Source organism: Fundulus heteroclitus, chromosome 11 (assembly GCF_011125445.2).
Source record: "Fundulus heteroclitus isolate FHET01 chromosome 11, MU-UCD_Fhet_4.1, whole genome shotgun sequence".
In the NCBI taxonomy this organism is placed as follows: Eukaryota; Metazoa; Chordata; class Actinopteri; order Cyprinodontiformes; family Fundulidae; genus Fundulus; species Fundulus heteroclitus.
Window position 1 is genome coordinate 17,070,431 of NC_046371.1, and position 20,700 is coordinate 17,091,130.

The following is a 20,700-nucleotide window of genomic DNA, read 5'->3' on the forward strand; positions in this document are numbered from 1 at the left end:
ATTAACTGACTGACTGATTGCCCAAATCTAAATTTGCATGATCTGTCAGAAAGATCCTCTAGATCAGTGGTTCTCAATCTGGTCCTCAGGCCTCACTGTCCTCCATGCATGTCTGCTCCAGACCATCTGATTCAAATGAATATTGCCTCCTCAGCATCCCATCAAGTGCTGCAGAAGACTGTTAATCACTTATTTATTTAGGTCAGGCGTGTCTCAGCTAGGAAACCTCTAAAAAATGCTGGAAAGTGGTTGAGATCCACTGCTTTAGATAGAGACTTCACTTAGGAATTTGACTGCAAATGGAGTCCCATGCCTTCCTGAAAAACTGCAGGAAGGCATGGGACTCCACACAGATGAACGTGCATGTGTGATTTTAACCTTTTGGCTTCTACGTGACTTCATGCCAGTCTCCAATTGGTTACTTGAAGATTTTCTTCAGGCTCTCCCACATTTTTTATTTTTTTTATTTTTACCGCCTGCCTTGGTAAAAAAAAAAAGACAAATTATAACTTTTCTACATTCTAGAATTTTATTCTAAGTAAAAAAAAAACAAAAAAAAAAAACATACAAAATGAAATCCATGGGTGGTGACAGACATTTATACTCTTATCAACATCAAATTAATTTTTAAATGTATGTATTTTATTTGTGACAACAAAACCCATTTAAACTGATTTTTTTTTTTTTTTACTTTTTTATGGATTGCAATGTCTTCTCAGCCTACAATCAAAGTGTAATTGGCAAACAATTTTGTACAATGCATGATGATTTAGAGAAATAGGTAAACGGGACACGGGTTTTAGCCACTGCTTTTTTCTAGCATGTGATCGAGACACAAAACAAAAGCGTGTTTGAAGAAAGAATCCTCCTGTATCTTAATTTTCATACAATGCACGTCTTTTCTTCATGGACAAGCCGCAAATGACATTGGAAATGTCAACTTTTGAAATAACCTTAAAAAAAAATCTCAGTTAATGAGAGGTGCAAATGCAGCTGAATATCTGTGTTAGCATTGAGAGGCCAAAAAGTAAAAAGGCCAAATATGTTTATAATGTATCAAGATTTCTACAGTCTGGCCTAAATATACCACAGAGATTACTTTACCTTCTAAGGTGCTTTTAAAAAAAAGTCTAACAGCAGCAAGAATGAAGACAAATTAGTTGTTTTAGCTTCTCAGTCAGGAATATGCTTCTTCCTGCTGTTTGAACGTTTTGTCTGGGGTCACAGGAGGAGGACTTTGAACAAAAGTAGTTTTGAACGGCACCAAACAGTGATTCGTCTGGCCAAACAAATAAGCGATGCAGAGCTGGTGGTATTGACCTGATTTGTCTCCAGTATGAAGATTGATGTAAAGGTTATGTCCTGCGGTATATGAGAGGGGAGCATTTTTTGCTGCAGACGTTTTTTTCCACTGTGTCCTCAAAGCACTGGTGCCATTTAAATCTCTCATTAACTCTGCTAGAGATTTATCATCATTTGAATGAGCAACGCTAAATGATCTTAGGGATTATGCTGAGCTAAATCAACCACTAACAAGAAAGGAGCAGCATCTACATTGAGCATCTGAACTGTCGCTGCAGTGCTCCCCCCGTCTTGCATGCCAGCATATTCCATGCTTTTTTTTTTTTTTTTTGCAATTTTTCTGTTTTTTACATCTTCTTTTGGCTTCTGTTTTGCTGTATTTTTTTTCCTTCCTTAAGCATCCCACCACTGCTGCTAATTAGTGTTGATGGTCTATATCTGCTTGTGGGTGTATTTGCCCGCAGCTTGGATCTGTGGAAACCCAAAGAACACACATTTCGTTTGCATCAAATGCTTTTTTTCTTCTTCTTCTTCTTCTTCTTCTTCTTTCTGTGACAGTGCAGGTTTGCGATGTCTGAACGCTTCGCAGGTGTTTATCTGAATCACCCTGCGGAAGGTCACAGTATTAGATGCCAATTCATCGGAAGTCACAGTTGTGTTGTTCGCCAAGCAGACAGACATTCACACACCTACCTATATAATGGTCTGTGCTTCACAGTACGTCCCTGTCATCCTCGTCTTCTTTTTTTAGCTACAGTCTCACTCGCTCTGCTCTTTCTCCCTCCCACACCGCTGCATTGTGCCTCTCTCCTCCTGCCTATGCTTTCATGTTAGAAGAGTTCCACATTCCCTTTGAGCCTGATATTGCCTGTTCTCACTCTCTCTGGCTCCTTCCCCTTTACTTTTCCTTCCTTCTCTTACCTTCTCCTTGTGTTTGCAAGAGTGAGTGGCAGGTGTCTCCTGCAGATGCCAAGCTGTTCTTGGAAGGCAGTTGTGTCGACGGCCTGACAAGCAGCATGTGTGCATGAGCTGCTTAGTTTTTGTTGCCCCACCCCACCCTACCCCCCGCTCTTTACTGTGTGTGCACATTAATGACTGTTTCAGAGAAATACGAATGAGAGAAAGCGAAGGAATTGGATCTTGTAATTGAACCCTAGCTGTGCTTGATGAAGCTGTCAGCAAATATCCAACCAGGGAAACGTAGATGAGAATTTAGACAAACAAGCGGAGGGAAATGGACTCGAAGACGAAGAGAGTTAGACACACCAACCATTTACATGTACAACATAAAAGACAAAAAGACCTAATGATTTGCTTCCTGAGTCAGTCTTGCTGGAATTTCCATCCATTTTCTTATACCAGCTACATTCCCTTTGATATGTTTCACATATTGTCATTTTACCACCACAAACTGCAATATTTTAAACTGGGAATTCAGTTGACATTTCAACACAAAGTCATGCATAATTGTGAAGTGGAAGGAAAAGCATGTGGTTTCAAAGTTCTTATGGATAAAATGTGGCATGTATAGGTCTTCCTACCCCTTTAATTTCATATCCCTCAGTTTAATCCAGAGTGACTAAATATCCAAAAATTCAAAGGTTAAGAGTCAGGTAATGAAACAGCATTCCGAGTGTTAAACATCTCAGAAAGCTCTGTTTAGTCATTGTCTAAAAGATGAAAGAGAATGGCATAACCGTGAACCAAACAAGGCATGGCTATACCACCACAGGACAGTATTAATCATGAAAAACAAATGTCTCTTCTATGCTTTACTTTGATCTGGTCTATCGAATAAAATCCCAGTAAAATACACTTAAGTTCTAGGTTGCAACATGTCAAAATCCAGACAGGTTCACTTTTTTTGTTTTAATACAGGATGTTGCCTCTTACAATTGCAGCAGCACTGCAATTGTAAAAATATGTCGAATTATTATTTACTAAAAAACTACATTGGGTTAAGACCTACCATTATAATTGTAATTATAATGACCAAGAATATAGTTAACCAGATTGCTTAAACCATCCTGTTAGAGATCTAAAATGTGTTTTATATTGTGTCACATAAATGTTCACGTCTGTAGTTGCACCTCTATGAACTTAGTTGTGTCTCTAGCAGCTTAATTGAAAAAAAAATCATGTTCTGAGTTTTTATATTTCTTCCTGTTAAACAACAACAAATGTGTCAAAGGAGCAGGTAATTGGATCTATTTTATACCACTACTGCTCTGTAAATCAGTCAAAGAACTATTTGGGGCAACATAAAACATAAAGTCCACTTCAGGTCTGAACTCTGATGTGGAGACAATAAAATTGAAGTTCAAAGGGAGCTCTTGTATTTGTGAGCGATTCAGTAGGACTTGTAACACCTTCAGCCTTTTTTTGCACTAAACTTAGAAAGTCAGAATAGAAAAATTATGTTGTCAAACTCCCATTCGTTGGCTTTTTCCTGTTGTAGTCACATTTTATGTGGGTGATATGATGTGGCCACTCACAACACTGCCCAGTCAAAGGGTGGCCAAAAAGTGATCTAATAGTTGGTTTCATCACTGTTGGGAATGTGCAGTCAGAGAGGAAGAGGCTCTGATTTGTATAGTTAAAGCATTCCAAGAAATGTCTATCTGTATGTTTCTTAAAGAAAATGGATGATATTTGACTGAGTTTAAAATCTCAAATATTTTGACTAGTCAAATCCAAAACGATAGATTTACAGTGAACACAGATTCTTTAAAATACAATATGAGATTCATGAACTTAATCGTATTAGTGGGAAAATAAAATGACATTTTAGAAACAACTAAAATTCACCATGTATAAAACAATCAAATCTGAACTGATCTGTTCTGCCAGTGGAACACTTCAACATCCCCGGGATCCAAGAACAAAAACTCGATCTCGTCTCCTTTGTATGCTAAGAGCAGCTGAAAGGAGCTATATTATGAAAGTATGAGAAACCGCAACACAAGCTCATGTAATATTTTCTTTTCATTTAGCCTTTCAAATAAGAATAGAAAGTTTGTAGCTTACAGAAGGGGTTACATTGCTTAATATTTTTCCAAGTTCGATATGATGAAAGTTGAGGCAACTTAGACTGGTAGGAAATGCAGCACAGAAGACTTTGTAGCAATTAACAAGCTTTATTGCCTGAATTTACAGCAAACACCCACAGATACCTTATATACAATATCTATATTTCTCAAGAGTAAAAAAATAGAGTAACAAAAAACAGCCATCCTATGCATTTATTCTTTGATCATCATAAATCTTCTTAAATGAGTGTGCATATGATGTATTTTTTTGTATTTTAGTACAACCCTGCAGATTTTTCACGTGATCGTGGTTGAACTAAAATAATCATCTTTAGTGAAATACTTCCAACAAAACACTTCTAATTCCTATCCGTTGTACATGACTCACTTTGCTGATCACCTTCCATCTTCTTGGAAAAACTTATTTTGTCACATGCAAATTGCGACCAATCAATATTAAACACAATTAGTCATCACAGAGCCCTAAAATCGTCTGGTTTAATAGTCGTCTAGTTGGTGCAACTCCTAGTGTAGCGTAGCCTTTTTTTATCAGTGCATCTTTTACACTTTGCATTGGTCTAAAAGATTAGTAGGCCAAGTATGCATTTATTGGCTTTAATTATTTTATGTCTAAGTGTGTGACAGAAAACCTTAAACTAAATTTAAGTTTGACCTTTGCACTCCATAGACGACTGCAAAGCTGACATGTGCTGAACCATGATAATAGAGCTACAGGGCAAATCAGCCAAAAGTAAAAGCAAACATAAACACAAATCCCGACAGATATTGTCAGCAAGGTTTCCTGTAGAGTCCCAGAGCTCTATTCGATGGAAAATGTTCAAGACGAGAAAGATTTTTGAACGAGACTGACTGAACTGTTTTTGATCCAATGCAGCTCCTGAGAGTTGAAGTGGAAACATGCTCAGAAGTCAGAAAAGAACATCCAACATAAGTGTCCAACCCTGCTAATGCAAATCCCTGCAGCCAGGCTCATAGTTCTTATCAAAGGCTTTCCAAGAATAGGGAAATCCGTTATAGCAGCAGATTATTTTTTCCCCCTCCAAGTCTTTTTATGGGCATTTTAAGCTTTAATGATGGACAGCTGAGAGAACACAGTAGCTGAATATGAGAAAAAGATGAAGCATAGCAGCAGACCGAAGCTGTTCCTTTCCTGTAGCGCGTCCCGCACCTGTTTCACGAAATCTGAATTGCAAATTATTCACTGCAAACATAAAACAATAATGCTGAAGCACATAATGCCTTTGATAACGGACCTACTTCGAAAAATATTTTAGTTTTAAGTTGATTTCAAATGGAAACTGTTTCCTGGAACATTCCCCTAGAAACAAATCACCTGAGTAAAACAGTCTTTATAGCCCATTTTTCAAATGACTAACTCTCAAAGCCTTTCACTGACATCTTTCTCATGTTTGAGAGCTGCAATAACATCAGTCTAATGTTTTTGCCGACGGTCTCAGGTGCAATTAGCTGCACATCTTCAGGATGGATCTGAAGAAAGTAGAAAGTTTACAGAAGTCGAGAAAAAAAAGAGCTAAAGTCCTGAATGATGTAACGTGTCAATTCTGAAATCCTTTGAGTTTTCATTAAATATAGAAGCAATAGACCCTTTTCTTTCTGAAAACGTGCAATGTCTGTCTCTCAGAAGTTAGACCAGATGGACCAGAAAAGGGGGAAGAAAAGAGAGAAAAAAAAGGAAAAAGAGAGAAAAAAAGAAAGAAAAAAGAGAGAGAAAAAAGGGAAAAAAAGAAAAAAAAGAAAAAAAGAAGAAGAAAGGAAAAAAGGGAAAAAAATAAAAAAAGGGAAAAAAAGAATACTTCAAAATCTCTATATAAATATAAAAAAAAGAAAAAAAGTAGAAGTTGGACCAGATCGCTGATTCGTAAGTCACAACTAAGTCAAGTTAGAAGTCCTGCACTTTGAATTTCCCATCATAAGAACATGTATTTCAGTAACAGAAAAATAATAACTGATTTCCAAACACATGTGAATGTAAAGTTTCCGTAAACGCTGGGAGCCCAATATTCGAGCCACACAGAGATCTGTGTTTTAGATTATGTATTATTAAAAGGAAGAAAGTGGCAGGGAAGATGGGCAGGAATGGCTGACCATGGCAGGAACTGGCAGGTTGACGAGATTTTGCAGGTAGAACCAGACTTGACAAGAAACCGCTGACATGTTCCCTGAGTGAACCACTGAAATACCAAGAGCAACCTTTACCAGGTGGTGCACACAAGCACTAGTAAACAGACCAGTGAGGGTAGGGCGATAACAAGTGCAAAAAGGATAGCAGGCTGGGACAGACCACATATTGGCAGCAGGATCAGATGAGACATTCTGGCACTGAGAGCTTGAAAGAGGGAAGTATATGTAGGGAGAGAACCAGGTGGAAGGACTTGGGGTAACTAGTGGCAGCAGGAGGTGGAGCTGATAAAGTGCCGAGTGGTGGCTGGAATGGCGACTGGGAAGGGTGGAGCATGGAGTGGATAAACAAATCAGCCCAAAAACAAACAAAGAAAAACCCAAATCATGAGAGTGAAGGTTCATTAAAGGATTTTTTGATTCATATGAAAAAAAAAGCAGCAAAAACTTGAATTAAAAAAACAACAACAATAAGGCTCATATATATTATATAGTAGGCGCTATAAATAAATTAAAAAAGTTAACACAGGACTACTAGAGAACAATATTTCATGTTTGTCCTTTTTACTGTAACTTACCCATCTCTTATTGAAACAGTGCCTCTCAAGAAAAGTACTTTTACAGTGAGACTATTCCTACTTTAAAAAAACAGAGAAAGTTCTTCCTTAGCATGCAGTCATGTTTTTCAAGCTCTTCACACTGCCTCATTATTTGATTCAGGTGTTTTGACACATCTGAAAGTTGCAGGACATTGGCCCTGGAGGAGTGAAGTCGGAGACCTCCGCCTTGAAGTGACACTGTATGCAGTTTGACGTTTTACATCTGAAATAAAAAAAGAGGTGTGAAGGACTGGAAATATGGGTACATGTGTCAAATGTAGTATTGTCTTGCCATTATCAGACAAAAAAAATGGTAGTTGTATTCAAATGTTTTTTTATTATTTTAAAATAGTTTATGGCTTTTAAATCTTTTCAAATTATTTACAAACTAGCATATATATATCTATATATCTATATCTATATATCTATATATATATCTATATCTATCTATATATATATATATATATATATCTATATATATCTATATCTATATATATATATATATATATATATATATATATATATATATATATATATATATATATATATATATATATATATATATATACTTACCGTACAAAAAAAAACATCCACTCACCACCCAAAAAAAAAAGACCTAAGACCACAACTACACACGGCATAACTTAAAGAAACAGTCTAAACAAACATAAACATGTAACAATTACCCCTTAAGGAACATTACAATACATTGTAAAAAATAAACTGCTTTCCAATACATGAGTAATAGAAAATTATGCATGCATTACAATAGGCTAGTATTTATACATATCTCAAATGTGCAGCTGTTTTCTGGTGTAAAATATCAAGCATTTTTAAGCCAAAACGCTCAACTTCAATTGAATGTATTAGTCTTTGGTTTTGACGTCCAAGTTAAGTTACAAGGCTTTGGTGAGTTGAGCAACTTGACTGTAAAGTTGGTAAACATATGACTGAAGTCCAAGTCACATGACTAGTTCACACCTCTGTTGTCTCTTTTTTAAACTAGCTTAACTAATTCTAAGATCGTCTTTGTCTTTCTATTGCAGAGTTCCTGCAGGAATTCAATGTTCTGCAAGATCAATTATTAATGAATACAATGTTTGAACAACTACATGCTGGCAGAAAAGTCACTGCCCTCGATATCAGAGCCAAATGTAATGAAACAGCTTCTCTGACAAAGATCGTAATTTTTAAAGTTTAAACAGCTGCGGTTAATTTACGAGAAGCGATGAACACAAGTCAGCAGACATTTCCCCAGATGACACACAATTACTGTGTAATTCCTGATTAAAAAAAAAAAAAAAGAAAGCAGAGAGATGGCTAACATGATAGGAAAGAATAAGTGGAAGTCAGATAGAAATGATGAAGAAAAAAGTAAAACAAAAAAAAAGCAAAAGACTTCAGGCATAAACAAAAGGCAGCAAGGGACCGAAAGCAATTGGAAATGCAAACTAATGCTCGGAGCACTTATTATAAGCATGTGTCAAGCAGATTTCCAATGGAGAAAATTTGTTCAGTAATTATAATGGACACAGTGGGAGAAACCTTATTCTTAGATTCCCTTTGTAATCTTATACCATCAAATGATAGATGGAAATTTGTGACACAGCCGATGCGGGAAACCCTCTAGATGGGGTTTAGATTAAATTTGAATTATTTATACAAAACCATTGCAGCCTTCTCTTTAAGAAACTGACAGACATATGTACACACTCTATGGTCCATAACCTCGTGTGCACAGAGCTGTTACAAACTGCGGTTTTATACCGAATTAGCAAACACAGTAGGACAAAGTGTGAGAAGAAGAGAACCGTTGTGGAGAAACTGGGCATGAAGTCGTAAAACAAACTGGCAGACATGGCTAAACCGACTAAACAAAACAGTAGGGGAAAAAAAAGGCAGAACAGAGAAATTAAATCAGGACAGCCTGCAGGGCTGAGTACCTGCTATGTTTTCATTCTACAATGAAAACTACTGACCAATTAGACCAAGGGCCTTGTCAGACTGTAATAAAAATAAACATGTAAAACTGACGAATGGACAGAAAAGCAGTAGATGATGAACATAGTTTGAACACTTAGGAATAATCAATCAAACACCATTAGTTTTATGCCAATCAATCACCCATTATTCTCTTTTTAACCTTCATCTTAGTTAATAAACACAAAAGCATCACATGTTTGTCTCATGATGTGTCTTTGAGGCATTTATTTGATAAAGTCGGTGCATTAGCGGGCATGGCATAAGTAAACCGCACATCTGTGAAGATGCCATTAAGGCAAAATGATTGCAACAGGTTTTGGAGGAAGCTGCGCTACCAACCAGATGGCATCTTTTGTCTTCCATGTGAGACTGTGACAAAACACATCTGCGGTCATTAGAACAACAGTGTGGTTTTAGGTGAGCAGGAAAAACACAAAATATGCATATTTAACTTTTAGAACAGTTAGGGGAGTCAGTTCTCAAACGTTGGCCAGGGATCCTAATCCTTGATGAACGTCAATAAATTGCCTTTTACATTTACTTGGTAAACAGTTATTAGACCAAATTTTTGTGTATACGGTAGCGCCTCTGTAGTCAGACAAACAACTCCAGACACTTTCACCCTATAAGTAGATCAATAGGCATCTTGAGTTTCAGTGTCTTTCTAAAATGTGCAATCTTCCAGATTGGCAGGTCTATGGCTTTTGTTTAGGTGTCTTAATTAAAAAGTCAGAAAAATGCTGTCACAGCAAACCTCCAACAATATAATGGTTATGAGTGTATGTAAGCACACCCACAGCCTTCCTTGCTGCAGGGACTTTACTTTTCAGCCTCATGCAATACAAAGCAGCTTTCTTTGGCTTTTGATAGAGATAAGGATAAGCATTGATAGTGTTAGATGATTTATGCGAGATAACAGACGGCTTGTAATAGAGGAGCTGCAGAACTGAGAGGATGTCCACCTGATAGAGCTCATTGTTTTCCTTATATCAGTGCATTTGTTGGGATCTAAAGATTTGGAGAATAGTGCTGAATGAGCTGGTACTGTAGCAGAGGATGGAAATGATCCACGTTTTAAAGGGTCATTGAACATCGAGCTGTATGGGTTGTGCATAAACAAGACATTTTCACCAGAGACGACATTCCCAAACAGTGGCAGCAACTCTGTACCTATGCAATTAACTGCTCAAGTTAGCCCTCATATCACAGACACAACATGGTGCTGTCAGAATGTTGCATGGAAATTGTGGATTCTTGAGCAACAAGAATAAAAACTCGACCGAAAAACAACAGACACTGCGTGGCTGCGTAGCTCATATGGTAGACTATGCCGACCAGATCTGAAAGCTCTGCGTTTGGACATATCATAAAAAACCACAGATTCAGAACTTTTAGCTTCATTTAGTTATGGACATAGATATGAACTCAGGTGACCAGATGTGTTTTTGGTTGAGAAGAGCATCACCTCCCATAGGGCAGTACAAACGTTGGTTACCTTTGAGACTGAAGGAAGGCTAATGTATTAATGTAGTGTATTATTATTATTATTATTATTATTATTATTATTATTATTATTATTATTATTATTATTATTATTATTAATGGAAAGTGAACGTTTATCCAGGACTCAAACTTATTTCTTAAGCAACTCTTCCAACTGGTTGAAGAACAAACCATCTGCACAAGTGAGACACAATTTTGATGCATTACGATTTTTTTATATATTCAAACATACCAAAGTTATTTGTTTACTTAAAGTTGTATTTTTTTAATTCAATTGTTTAGCAGACTGCAGACAGTTAAAACTGATACAAGTCGTACTGTGGGTTCTGAAACAGTTTAGTTGTCTGAATCATTTATTGTTGATTCTTAATAATTCAATAATATTCCAGATTAAGTGGTAAGAAACTCACAAATAATTAAGTAGTTGCCCAACCACAGTAAAAATAAATGATTATTAATGTATTCAGTATGAAACTGTTGATTTTGTGTTGGCAAAAAGACTTGGAAAAATAATAAAAAAAAAACAGGTTGTGAATGCTGCAGCTGATGTTGGTTTTCTTTTAACTTCTTAAGAAAAGTTCAGAATTGTCAAATCCAACATATGCCTCGTCACAGACATACCGACAAACATTGCCACATACCTGTTATGTTACCAGGTCACGCAGTCCTGGGATTATCCTACCAGAGTCCTCTGCTGACATTTGAGATTGAACATGCTGATTTTTAATAGAGCACTATTAAGCATCTGTCAATCACATCTAGAGATTTTACTGTCACATGATCTACTTTACTTCCCTAAGAGGATGCTCATGGATATAATGTAATGGCCGCTAATCTAAGTGCTATTTGAAATACCAGATATGTGTACGTATCAACTATTCCAAAGATTCTTGTCATAGTTTCAAATTAAACAGGGCGGACGCATATGGCCTTATAGGGTTGGACAGATGATGTTCTGGTTGGATTTTTATCTCTGGTTCAATCCAGATCTTACTCCCAGATCAGTGTGTCTTCGCCCTCCGCTCCTTCCACCCACTTGTTTTTCTTCTCTGGCTCTCTATTTCTTGCTCTAAGAAACATCAAACACTGAAATGATCCAAGGCAGGCAAAAAAAAGTCAAATAAATATAAAAATAAATGAGATGAGGGGAGTCTGATAACAGAAAAGTGATACCCACTTCAGAGGAATACTCTGGATCATTTCTACGCACCCACTTCCTTTTTTTTTTTTTTTTTTGCCCTCCTTACTCGCTCCTTCTTGGTTTCCCCTTATTGTGGAAACGTATTACAGGTGTGCCGTGTTCACTTGTAAGCAGGAAAAACATTGATTATCTGTCGGCTTTGGAGGATAACCAAAGGATATTATGTTGCGCATGTTAGGCAGCTGTGTGTGCTGTCCTGTCACGACTGTTGCAGGCATTGTGAATATAAAAATCCACGCACCTCTCTTAGATCTGTACCACCACACAATGAAAAGGGCCCTCTGAAGTACGTCTTTTTATGTTTTTAAGAGGAAGCCTTGGGTTTATGAAGATTTCAGTTTTTGGCAATACGTAAAGATTTGTAAAATATTTAGAGTTAAGACAGTTGTAAAAGTTAGGCTAGCCCATTGGGAATGGTTCAAGTTTTGAGTGTGTGTGTGTTTCAGAGATAATCTTGTCTGTGGTGTATCTCTCTTCTTGCACAGAATGGTGCCCATTCGAGTCCTTGTAAACTCACAACAATGAGTGTTTCATTCAAGATGTGTCTGATAACAGAAGCCCTGCTGTAAGAATTTCATAAGCTGTCTCTCTTTCTCGCTGTTTGTTCTCTCAGGTTATGGCGGGGTGGAGTTGCTGCTGGTGCTGTGGGGCCTGGATCTCTCTGCGCCCTGCCCCCGTGACTGCATCTGCTACACTTCACCTAGCACCGTTTCTTGTCAGGCCCACAACTTCCATGCCGTGCCCGAGGGCATCCCCGCCATGAGCGAGCGCGTCTTCTTGCAGAACAACAAGATCCAGCGGCTGCTCCGGGGCCACTTCTCCCCCACCACCACCATGCTGTGGCTTTACTCAAACAACATCTCCTACATACAGCCGTCCACGTTCCACGGCTTCGACCGGCTGGAGGAGCTCGACCTGGGGGACAATCGTCACCTGAAGGCCGTCGCCTCAGACACCTTCATGGGCCTAGGTCGCCTACACGCCCTGCATCTGTACCACTGTGGTCTGATCAGCCTGCCTCCAGGGATCTTTGCTGGCCTGCATAATCTCCAGTATCTCTACCTACAGGTACTCATGACTGCCAGTTTTTATCTCTGCTGTTTACTGTCACATCTGCTTTCCCTATACTGTAGTGCTTTATCGTGCTACCCATAATTCAGCACGCTTTAGCACCTACTGACAAACATTTAACACAAATGAAATGTCAGTAGCAGATAAGTTTATTTACCCATTGACAGAAACCTGATCATGCAAAGGCAGCAGAACACATCAGAAACAATTAAACAACAAAATACATTTCACGAAACAATGTGCACTGCATGTTGTCCATATATCTTGTTTTTGGGGTTTTGAGATGATGATTCCATTTTTTATGGACTGTAACTTATAAGAAATGGGTTCTTTGATGAGGCTAGATGTGAATAAACATAAAATAAAGGAAGAATAACTCAATTAACTCAATCATATGTCTGTAACCCCCCCCCCCACTTCCAAGAAATGCATCATTGTACAAACCTTTGGTTGATGCATTTATGGACTGAAAATGCTCAGAGTTCTTAGTTTTCATGTAGTTAAGATATGAAAAAGTTTGTTCTGTGTTTGGTCTGCCTATCAAAAATCTGAGTCGATTAAGGAAAAAATGGGCCAATTCAGATCGATTGATAGCTAAATCTACTGTAAACTAAAACAAATTTACTAGTCATCAAACGATGTGAACATTTTTGCCTTGATGATTGTGTGCAAGTTCATGGCAGCTAAAATAGTATCACTTAGTGAAAACGTGTTTAAATATGCAAAGGCGTGATTACAGGCTGAAGGTAATTTACTAAAAGTGATGTCAGCCAAAATGTATTTATTTAAAATATTTACTACTACTACTACTACTACTGTAAACAGTCAAAAAGCATGTTCATTATAGGTAATTTCATTATTATCATTATTATTACTATTATTAGTAGTGGTAGTAGTAGTAATATTAGTATTAATATTAGTAGTAGTAGTAAATTAGACAACTTCCCATTATTAAATGATGTCCCAGAGAAATCTGTGTGCAGACCAAACACACAACGCACTCAACATTTACGCTGTTTTGGTTTTACAAGCAATGGAGACTGAACGTTCACTGAAGTGCCTCGGACAAAAAGCTTTATATTGTTTTGGCAGTCCTACTGAGCATAAGCTTACCCTTGACTACAATTCTAGTTGTCAGTGAAATGTGAAAAGCAACAAGTTAAATAAAATGAAAAGAAAAAAAAAAACAGAGCATTATGACAACAAAACATTATATAACTTTTTGTTGCTGCTGGTGGCAGATGGAAGCAGGGGATTATTCATGATTTTTCATTCTGCAGTGAAGGAAAAAAACTCTTTCGAAAGCCCTCCTTGCACAGTTTCAAAGCCTGGGTCATAATTACCTTCAGCATTTTGTCCTCTTCTGAGTTTTAAATATCCCTGCTTAACTGACACTCTGAGACGCTGTGTTCAAAACGCTAGGTTTATCAGATACAGATTTAATGGCTATTTCATTTTAAAAGGCAATAACTGACACCAAGTAGCATGATAAATATTAAAACCATTATTGAATCCCCTACCATGCTCAAATCAAAGACAAATCAGTTTAGTATTTATTGATGTTTCTGTATGCCTTTGAATTTTCAAAATTGTGCCCTTTACTTTGTATTATTGGATCTTCCAGTTTTATTTTAGCTCAGACCAACTGAACAGACCTGTGCGTACACTAATTTAACAACACTATTTTTTTCTTTATTACCCACATATGGATGAAAATGTTATACGTTTTCATGATTTAAGAATAAAGGTTATTCATTGACATTGTTTAATAATGGATATTGTCTTTTAGTCTAACAAGGACGGAGCACGTAATGGGTGATAAGTCACAGCCTTACAAGTACAGGCTTACAACATTCATACTTTTAAAAGTCAAACCAGTTTATTCTATATCACCTCTCTTAACCCCATTTTTTACTGGCTCCACAAACTGTAACAAGCACAGAGACATGCAGCAAATCATTTTAGTGACCTCAAACACAGCTCAGTGTATTTTCTAGCATTTGTGAGCTCCACAGATTACCAGTAATCCTAAAAACCTTTATAGTTCATTTATTCCCTGGAATTCATAGAGCATAACTGTGTGAAGGTAATCTTTATGATAAAACAAACATTCATTGTGTCATATACGGTACCTTCAAAAAGTATTCGCTCCCCTTGGCCTTTTACCCATGTTGTTACATCGAAACATGTAATTTCAAAGTTGTTTAATCTTATTTTACGTGATGGATCTATACAAAATTGTTTAAGTTGGTGAAGGAAAAAAAAAAAAAAGTTTATTAAAGGAGAAATGACAAAACAGAAACCGCAAAGTGTAATGTGTATATGTATTCACCCCTTTTGCTTTGAAGCCCCTACAAAGTTCTGGTGCAGCCAATTCAGCACGTGACTTCAAAAGTCACATAATTACTAAAGTGTAGTTCACCTGTGTGCAATCTAAGTGTCACATGATCTGGCAGTATAAACAGACCTTTTTTGAAAGGCCCCAGAGGCTGCAACGCCTTTTGAAGACCAAGGAACTCTTCAAACAAGTCAGGGACAAAGTTGGACAAATCAAGTACAAGTCAGGGTGGGGTTATAAAAAAACATCCAAATCTTTGATTGTAGTGTATCATAGTGCATCGTGGTGCTTCCCCACAGCATGATGATGTGGGGACGTTTTTTCAGCAGCAGGGACTTTGAAACACCAGAGAAAGATAGATGGTGCTAAATACAGGGATATTCTTGAGCAAAACCTGGCAGTCATTCTATAATTAGACACTGGGATGGAGTTGTACCTTCCAGCAGGACAATGGCCCAAAGCATACCGCTGAAACAACACTGAAGTGGTGTGAAACATTTAAATGTGTTGGAATGGCCTAGTCAAAATCCAGGCCTCAATCCAAATGAAAATCTGTGATTTGACTTCAAGATCTCTATTTATATGCAAAAAAATCATTCCACATGAATGAGCTGGAGTTGTTTTTGTCTTGAGGAATGGGCAAAGATCCCAGTGACAAGATGTGGCAAGCTCACAGAGACTTGGGTGGGGGGTGGGGGGGGGGGTAACTAACTGAAGTTTTCAGTTAGTTTGTCCTATTTGTATTTAGCTTCACATAAAAAAAAAAATACATCTTTAAAGCTGTAGGCATATTCTGTAAAGGAAATGGTACAAACTATGAAACAATCATTTTAACTCCAGGTTTGAGGCAACAAAACATGAAAAATGCCTAGGGGGGGTGAAGACTTTTGCAGGCCACTGTAAAGCAAAGCATTGCTTTCATTGTTAAGTGGGAGGTCAGCCTATTGAAAACAAATATTTAAACCTGTTATTCCAATAAAGAATACTACACAATATCAGAACTAACATGGTTGTTGTAAATTAACCGTAACTAATTTTAAGATTATCTTTTTGTCTTCCATTCTTATTTTATAGGATAACCAATTAGAGTTCCTAGAAGATGATTTATTCATCGACCTCCTGAATCTAAGTCATCTCTTCCTGCATGGAAACCGACTTTGGAGTCTTCGCCAGAACACTTTCCGAGGACTGGGGGTCTTAGACCGACTCCTTCTGCACCAGAACCGAATCCAGTGGGTTGATCGGCAGGCTTTCCATGACCTTCGCCGCCTCACCACCCTTTACCTGTTTAATAACTCCATCACCGAGCTGTCCGGTGCCACGCTGATGCAGCTGCCGGCACTAGAGTACCTGCGTCTGAACGACAACCCCTGGGAATGCGACTGCAAGGCCCTATCACTCTGGGACTGGCTGCGGCGGTTTCGGGGCTCCACCTCCACACTGATCTGCATTTCACCACCAGAGCTGGCAGGAAAAGACATGAAGACCGTAAAGAAGGAAGAACTACCCAGCTGCTTGTCAAATGAGGGCCACGGAAGAGGTACCTCAGGAGGGGAGATGGAGCACGGTGACTCTTTAAACCACCTGAACCGCCACAGAAACCATCACAACCATCACCAGCGGCCATATCTGCCGCACGGGGACCAGTACAGTTTGCCTTCACCGCCACCCCTGCCACGACCGCCAAAGGGAAGCCGCAAAAACTGCACCCGCCGAGGCCGCAAGGCAAAAGGGGGGCTCAATGAGGTGCAGGTACTTCAGGAAGGGGGTGAGAAGGACTACTCTCCAGACGAAGTTAAATACGACATGTCTGCATCCTCGAGAAGGAGGAACAAATGCATCCCCAGAACTTCTGTTGGTCCACCAAGTGGAGTCCAAAGAGCTAATAATAACAGAGGGTCCACCTCATCAGTATATATTCCCTGTTTGTCATCAGCTCTTCTTCTGTCAATCTATTTTGTGATCCTACGCTGAAACAGGAACAGACACTGACTTGCTTATGATGCAACCTTATGATTAATTCTTAAAAAAAAAAATTAAAAAAACACCATGTCCTGGCTATTTAAGGAGAAATGTATGGATGACCAAGTGCGTACTTGACACTGTACTGAGAGTATTCCTGTGGTAAAAATGCAGGTATCCTCATAGGTGAAAGGATTCAAGTCAGGGAGAACAATTCAACCCACTGTTTTGATGATGTCAGCATAGAAACAACAGGGAAACTTCTTTCTCTTTGGCATCAGACACCTCATCAAATTCATGTACTCATGAAAACTGTACAGCCTCATGAAATAATGAGCCAATTATTCATTCAAATAACAGTGAGAGAGCACAGCAAGTATCAAAACAGTTAACCCTCTTGACTCAATAGTGCTCTCACAGCACAGCCTGGATCTGTCACTCACGCTAGGACAAAGGCAGTCATTTAAAGCTGTCTTTTTGCTCACTCAACGGCACCTTAAGATCAAGAAACAAAGTACTGCTGACACTGGTGGCAGGAAAATGAGTCATTGTGAAGAGTTTCAGTGGTAATAGCTGTAATCACTATCAATCCGCCAGCAAATTGGTTCTGCTCCCATGTTTCACGGCAGTTTTAATGCACATCTGTACACTTTGGCATCTAAATAATACAGCTGAAATTGTCATACAACAATATAACTGTCAATTCGTCAAACCGGTCCAGTTGAAAGCTATCATTTGTCCTCGGCTTTGCATACCAAGCTAAAAGCCACGCTAAGCCAACAAATCGTTCTAAAAGCCAACTGGTCCCATTCAGTGTCCTAGAGTGAGTGAATATTTCTGATAAACCGTTGCATGACTGTGGCTGTATAGTGGAGACAGAAAAAAAAATACTCTAAAGCCATGCGGGTAGAACAAAGCTAGATAACAAGAGTGCAATGGGAGCCGGTTATATGTGAGAACAACATCTGGAGGCAGGAGAAAATTGTATTCACTCCCCTACTTCTCTTCCTTGAGCACCTGTCTGTAGGCCAAGAAAAAGATGAGGACTTAGCCGAAGTCATTTCATTTCTGATTCACCGAAACTGATGTGCACTTCTCTCTGCAATGCTGTGGAGGCCTGTGTATTGTTTCAAAGCACCATTCAGTCCAAACAGTCACAAGCAAACAGATTCTGGGTCACAGGTCTGATCAGCCTCTGTTGAGGGAAAGGTTAGGTCAGAGTCCGAGAAGAATGAAAAAGCTTTTGGACTTCGCATCTCTGGCGTGTTAACAAGGACTTGTTGATCTGCAAGCCTGTTTGAAAAGTTGGATTTTTATTGCTGCTATGTCTTAAGAGAGAACATCTCTACGACCCTTTTGGAGGCTATGGGATCTTCTTCAAGAATCATCGATGACAGAAAGGACTGTGGGACACAGCACCCTCTTTGAAAACAGGGCTGTTCAAGCATGGTCTTTTCCCTGAAGAAAAAAATAAAATAGATCCACCACCTTCACAAGCTCACTGCAATCCTCTAACTCAAGTTAGTCCAGGTTGAGCCGCGGACCAGATCACTCGCTTTTTTCCTTTAGATATTCTGTTTTACTATGTAAAGCACCTAAAGTCTCAAGTGCTTAATTGCAATGGATAGAAACTAATTGGTAAAGCAAAAATATTTTATCATTTTCTACAGCACAATGAAGAAATGTCATCTTTATTTGAACAAGGTCCTCCTCATAAGTAGAGATGCACCAAAAGAAATTGACTGGAGACAGTGGGTGGCCGGTTTTCAACTCAAAGCGGCTAAAAAAAAAAATGTGATTGCTCTCTGATCTGTGAATAAGCACTGCTGGGTCGTGCTGCCGAGAACAGGCAAGAGAGTGGATGTTGGTACTGAGTGAAGAAGACTCAAAGTTAGCTGTCTATCAGGATCAGGTTTGAAAATGAGAGAGTCAACACAGAGTTGTAAGAAGCTTAAAAACAAACAGTACTTTTTTTTAAAAATGTGATAAACAAGTTGTTCACTTTTCTACAGACTCACTTTGATATGATATCTGTCTACTCTAATTAGCGCAGTAATTACTCATAACTTCACAGGCTCCCATCTCAACAATATTCTAACTATCCCTGTTAGGTAAGAATCCAAATTCTCTTGGCTGTACACACAGAGACTGCTATTTTTATAAGACTAGTCATGCTAACCATACTAATTGATAACATACAATATTAAACAGTTGTAAATGTGAACTCTGTTATAATGTTGTCTTTGCTTTAAAAATAGCTGCAAAACCTTTTTAAAAATCTCTGTCACAAACACAGCGGGACATTCCTTCTCAATTGTAAATCATTTTCGACGACCACAAGGCAGGAAGGCTAGATGAATGCTCTCAATGCTATTCTCTTCTTAGAAATGAAGATACGTTTAAAGCTTTACAAAAACGGAGATCAGATTGGCCACAAAGTTCTGGTATGTGCATCTCTACATATGAGCAAACAATGGCTAAGCTAAAACAAAATATTACAATCATGACAGGCTATTAAGTAAAAAAAAAAGCACAAAAAAATATTGGTGCAGTTTGCCGACTACCTAAAACAAATTGGTTCGTAGGGGAATCCAAGGGCAGGGGCCATATATTTAACCCGCTTCTGTGTGTTTCCAGCTGAGCCTCACCTTTTTCGTGTCTATCCATCTCGACGTCAAGAACAATATAGTGTCCCTGCCCTAACAAATAGGATCATAGGTTCCTAATACCAGTGAACTTTGTTTGTGCTGCTGTAAACCAAGAGGTGATGTAAATTGTGTCAGTTTATTCTTGTGAGAATGACTTTTGTAACAAAACAAAAATGATAAGAAAAAAAAAAGAAGAAAAAAACGAGAGAAAAAGTGGCGAAGCGAGCATCTCTGTTGTGTCTCACTTGTTCCCATGAAAAATGTACAGGGAGCTGAAGGCTGGAACTTTGTTATTTTTTTTATATATATTCTTATAATTGTTTATTTTTATTTTTTGGCTTTCAGTCTTTTTGCTTTGCTGAGTCACCCAAGATGAACAGCACACTGCACTGTCCTACGTGCTTCTCCTCCTTATGTCTTTCCTTACTTTCTATACGACATCCTCCTTCTCTATCTTTCCTCCTCCTTGTTTCTCCATCCCCTTTCATCTTCCCGTGCTGCCGTCCTCTCTTTTCAATAAACACACACGCACACACACACACACATATATATCTGTGTATTATTTTCCTCTCTTCCTTCGTGGAGCCCAAATATTTTCTATGTGGTTATCAAACAATGCCAGACTGAAGCTGTTTATAAATAACATTAAACAGATAGTGTCCTCAAATGGCTGAGGTGGTCTCTGTTTGTTCGCCTTCTTTTGTTCGGGCAAGTGTGCACATCTGTCTGAGTGTGTGGTTAATAGACATACCTCCAAATGAGCTCTGAGGCTGCACGATAAGGCAATGAAAGGAAAGAAAATGGTCAAAAAGTAAAAGGCAATAAAAGAAAAAAGATAATTGAATACGTGCATTCATCTGCTGCGGGGAGGAAAAACACATTCACATTTAACAAGGATAGATGT

The 20,700-nt window shown here is 38.3% G+C and overlaps 1 protein-coding gene across 1 annotated transcript in view; it reads left to right on the forward strand.

The window, feature by feature from the left end:
- The window catches only part of LOC105915976 (reticulon-4 receptor-like 1), a 138,738-nt gene extending 118,748 nt beyond the window's left edge, over window positions 1-19,990 (forward strand). Inside the window, exons 2-3 of the mRNA XM_012850269.3 lie at window positions 12,391-12,845; window positions 16,261-19,990. Of these exons, the coding sequence (XP_012705723.2) occupies window positions 12,391-12,845; window positions 16,261-17,160 (1,355 nt within the window). The 3' untranslated portion in view covers window positions 17,161-19,990. The remainder of the gene's footprint in view (window positions 1-12,390; window positions 12,846-16,260) is intronic.
- The last annotated feature ends 710 nt before the right edge of the window (window positions 19,991-20,700 follow it).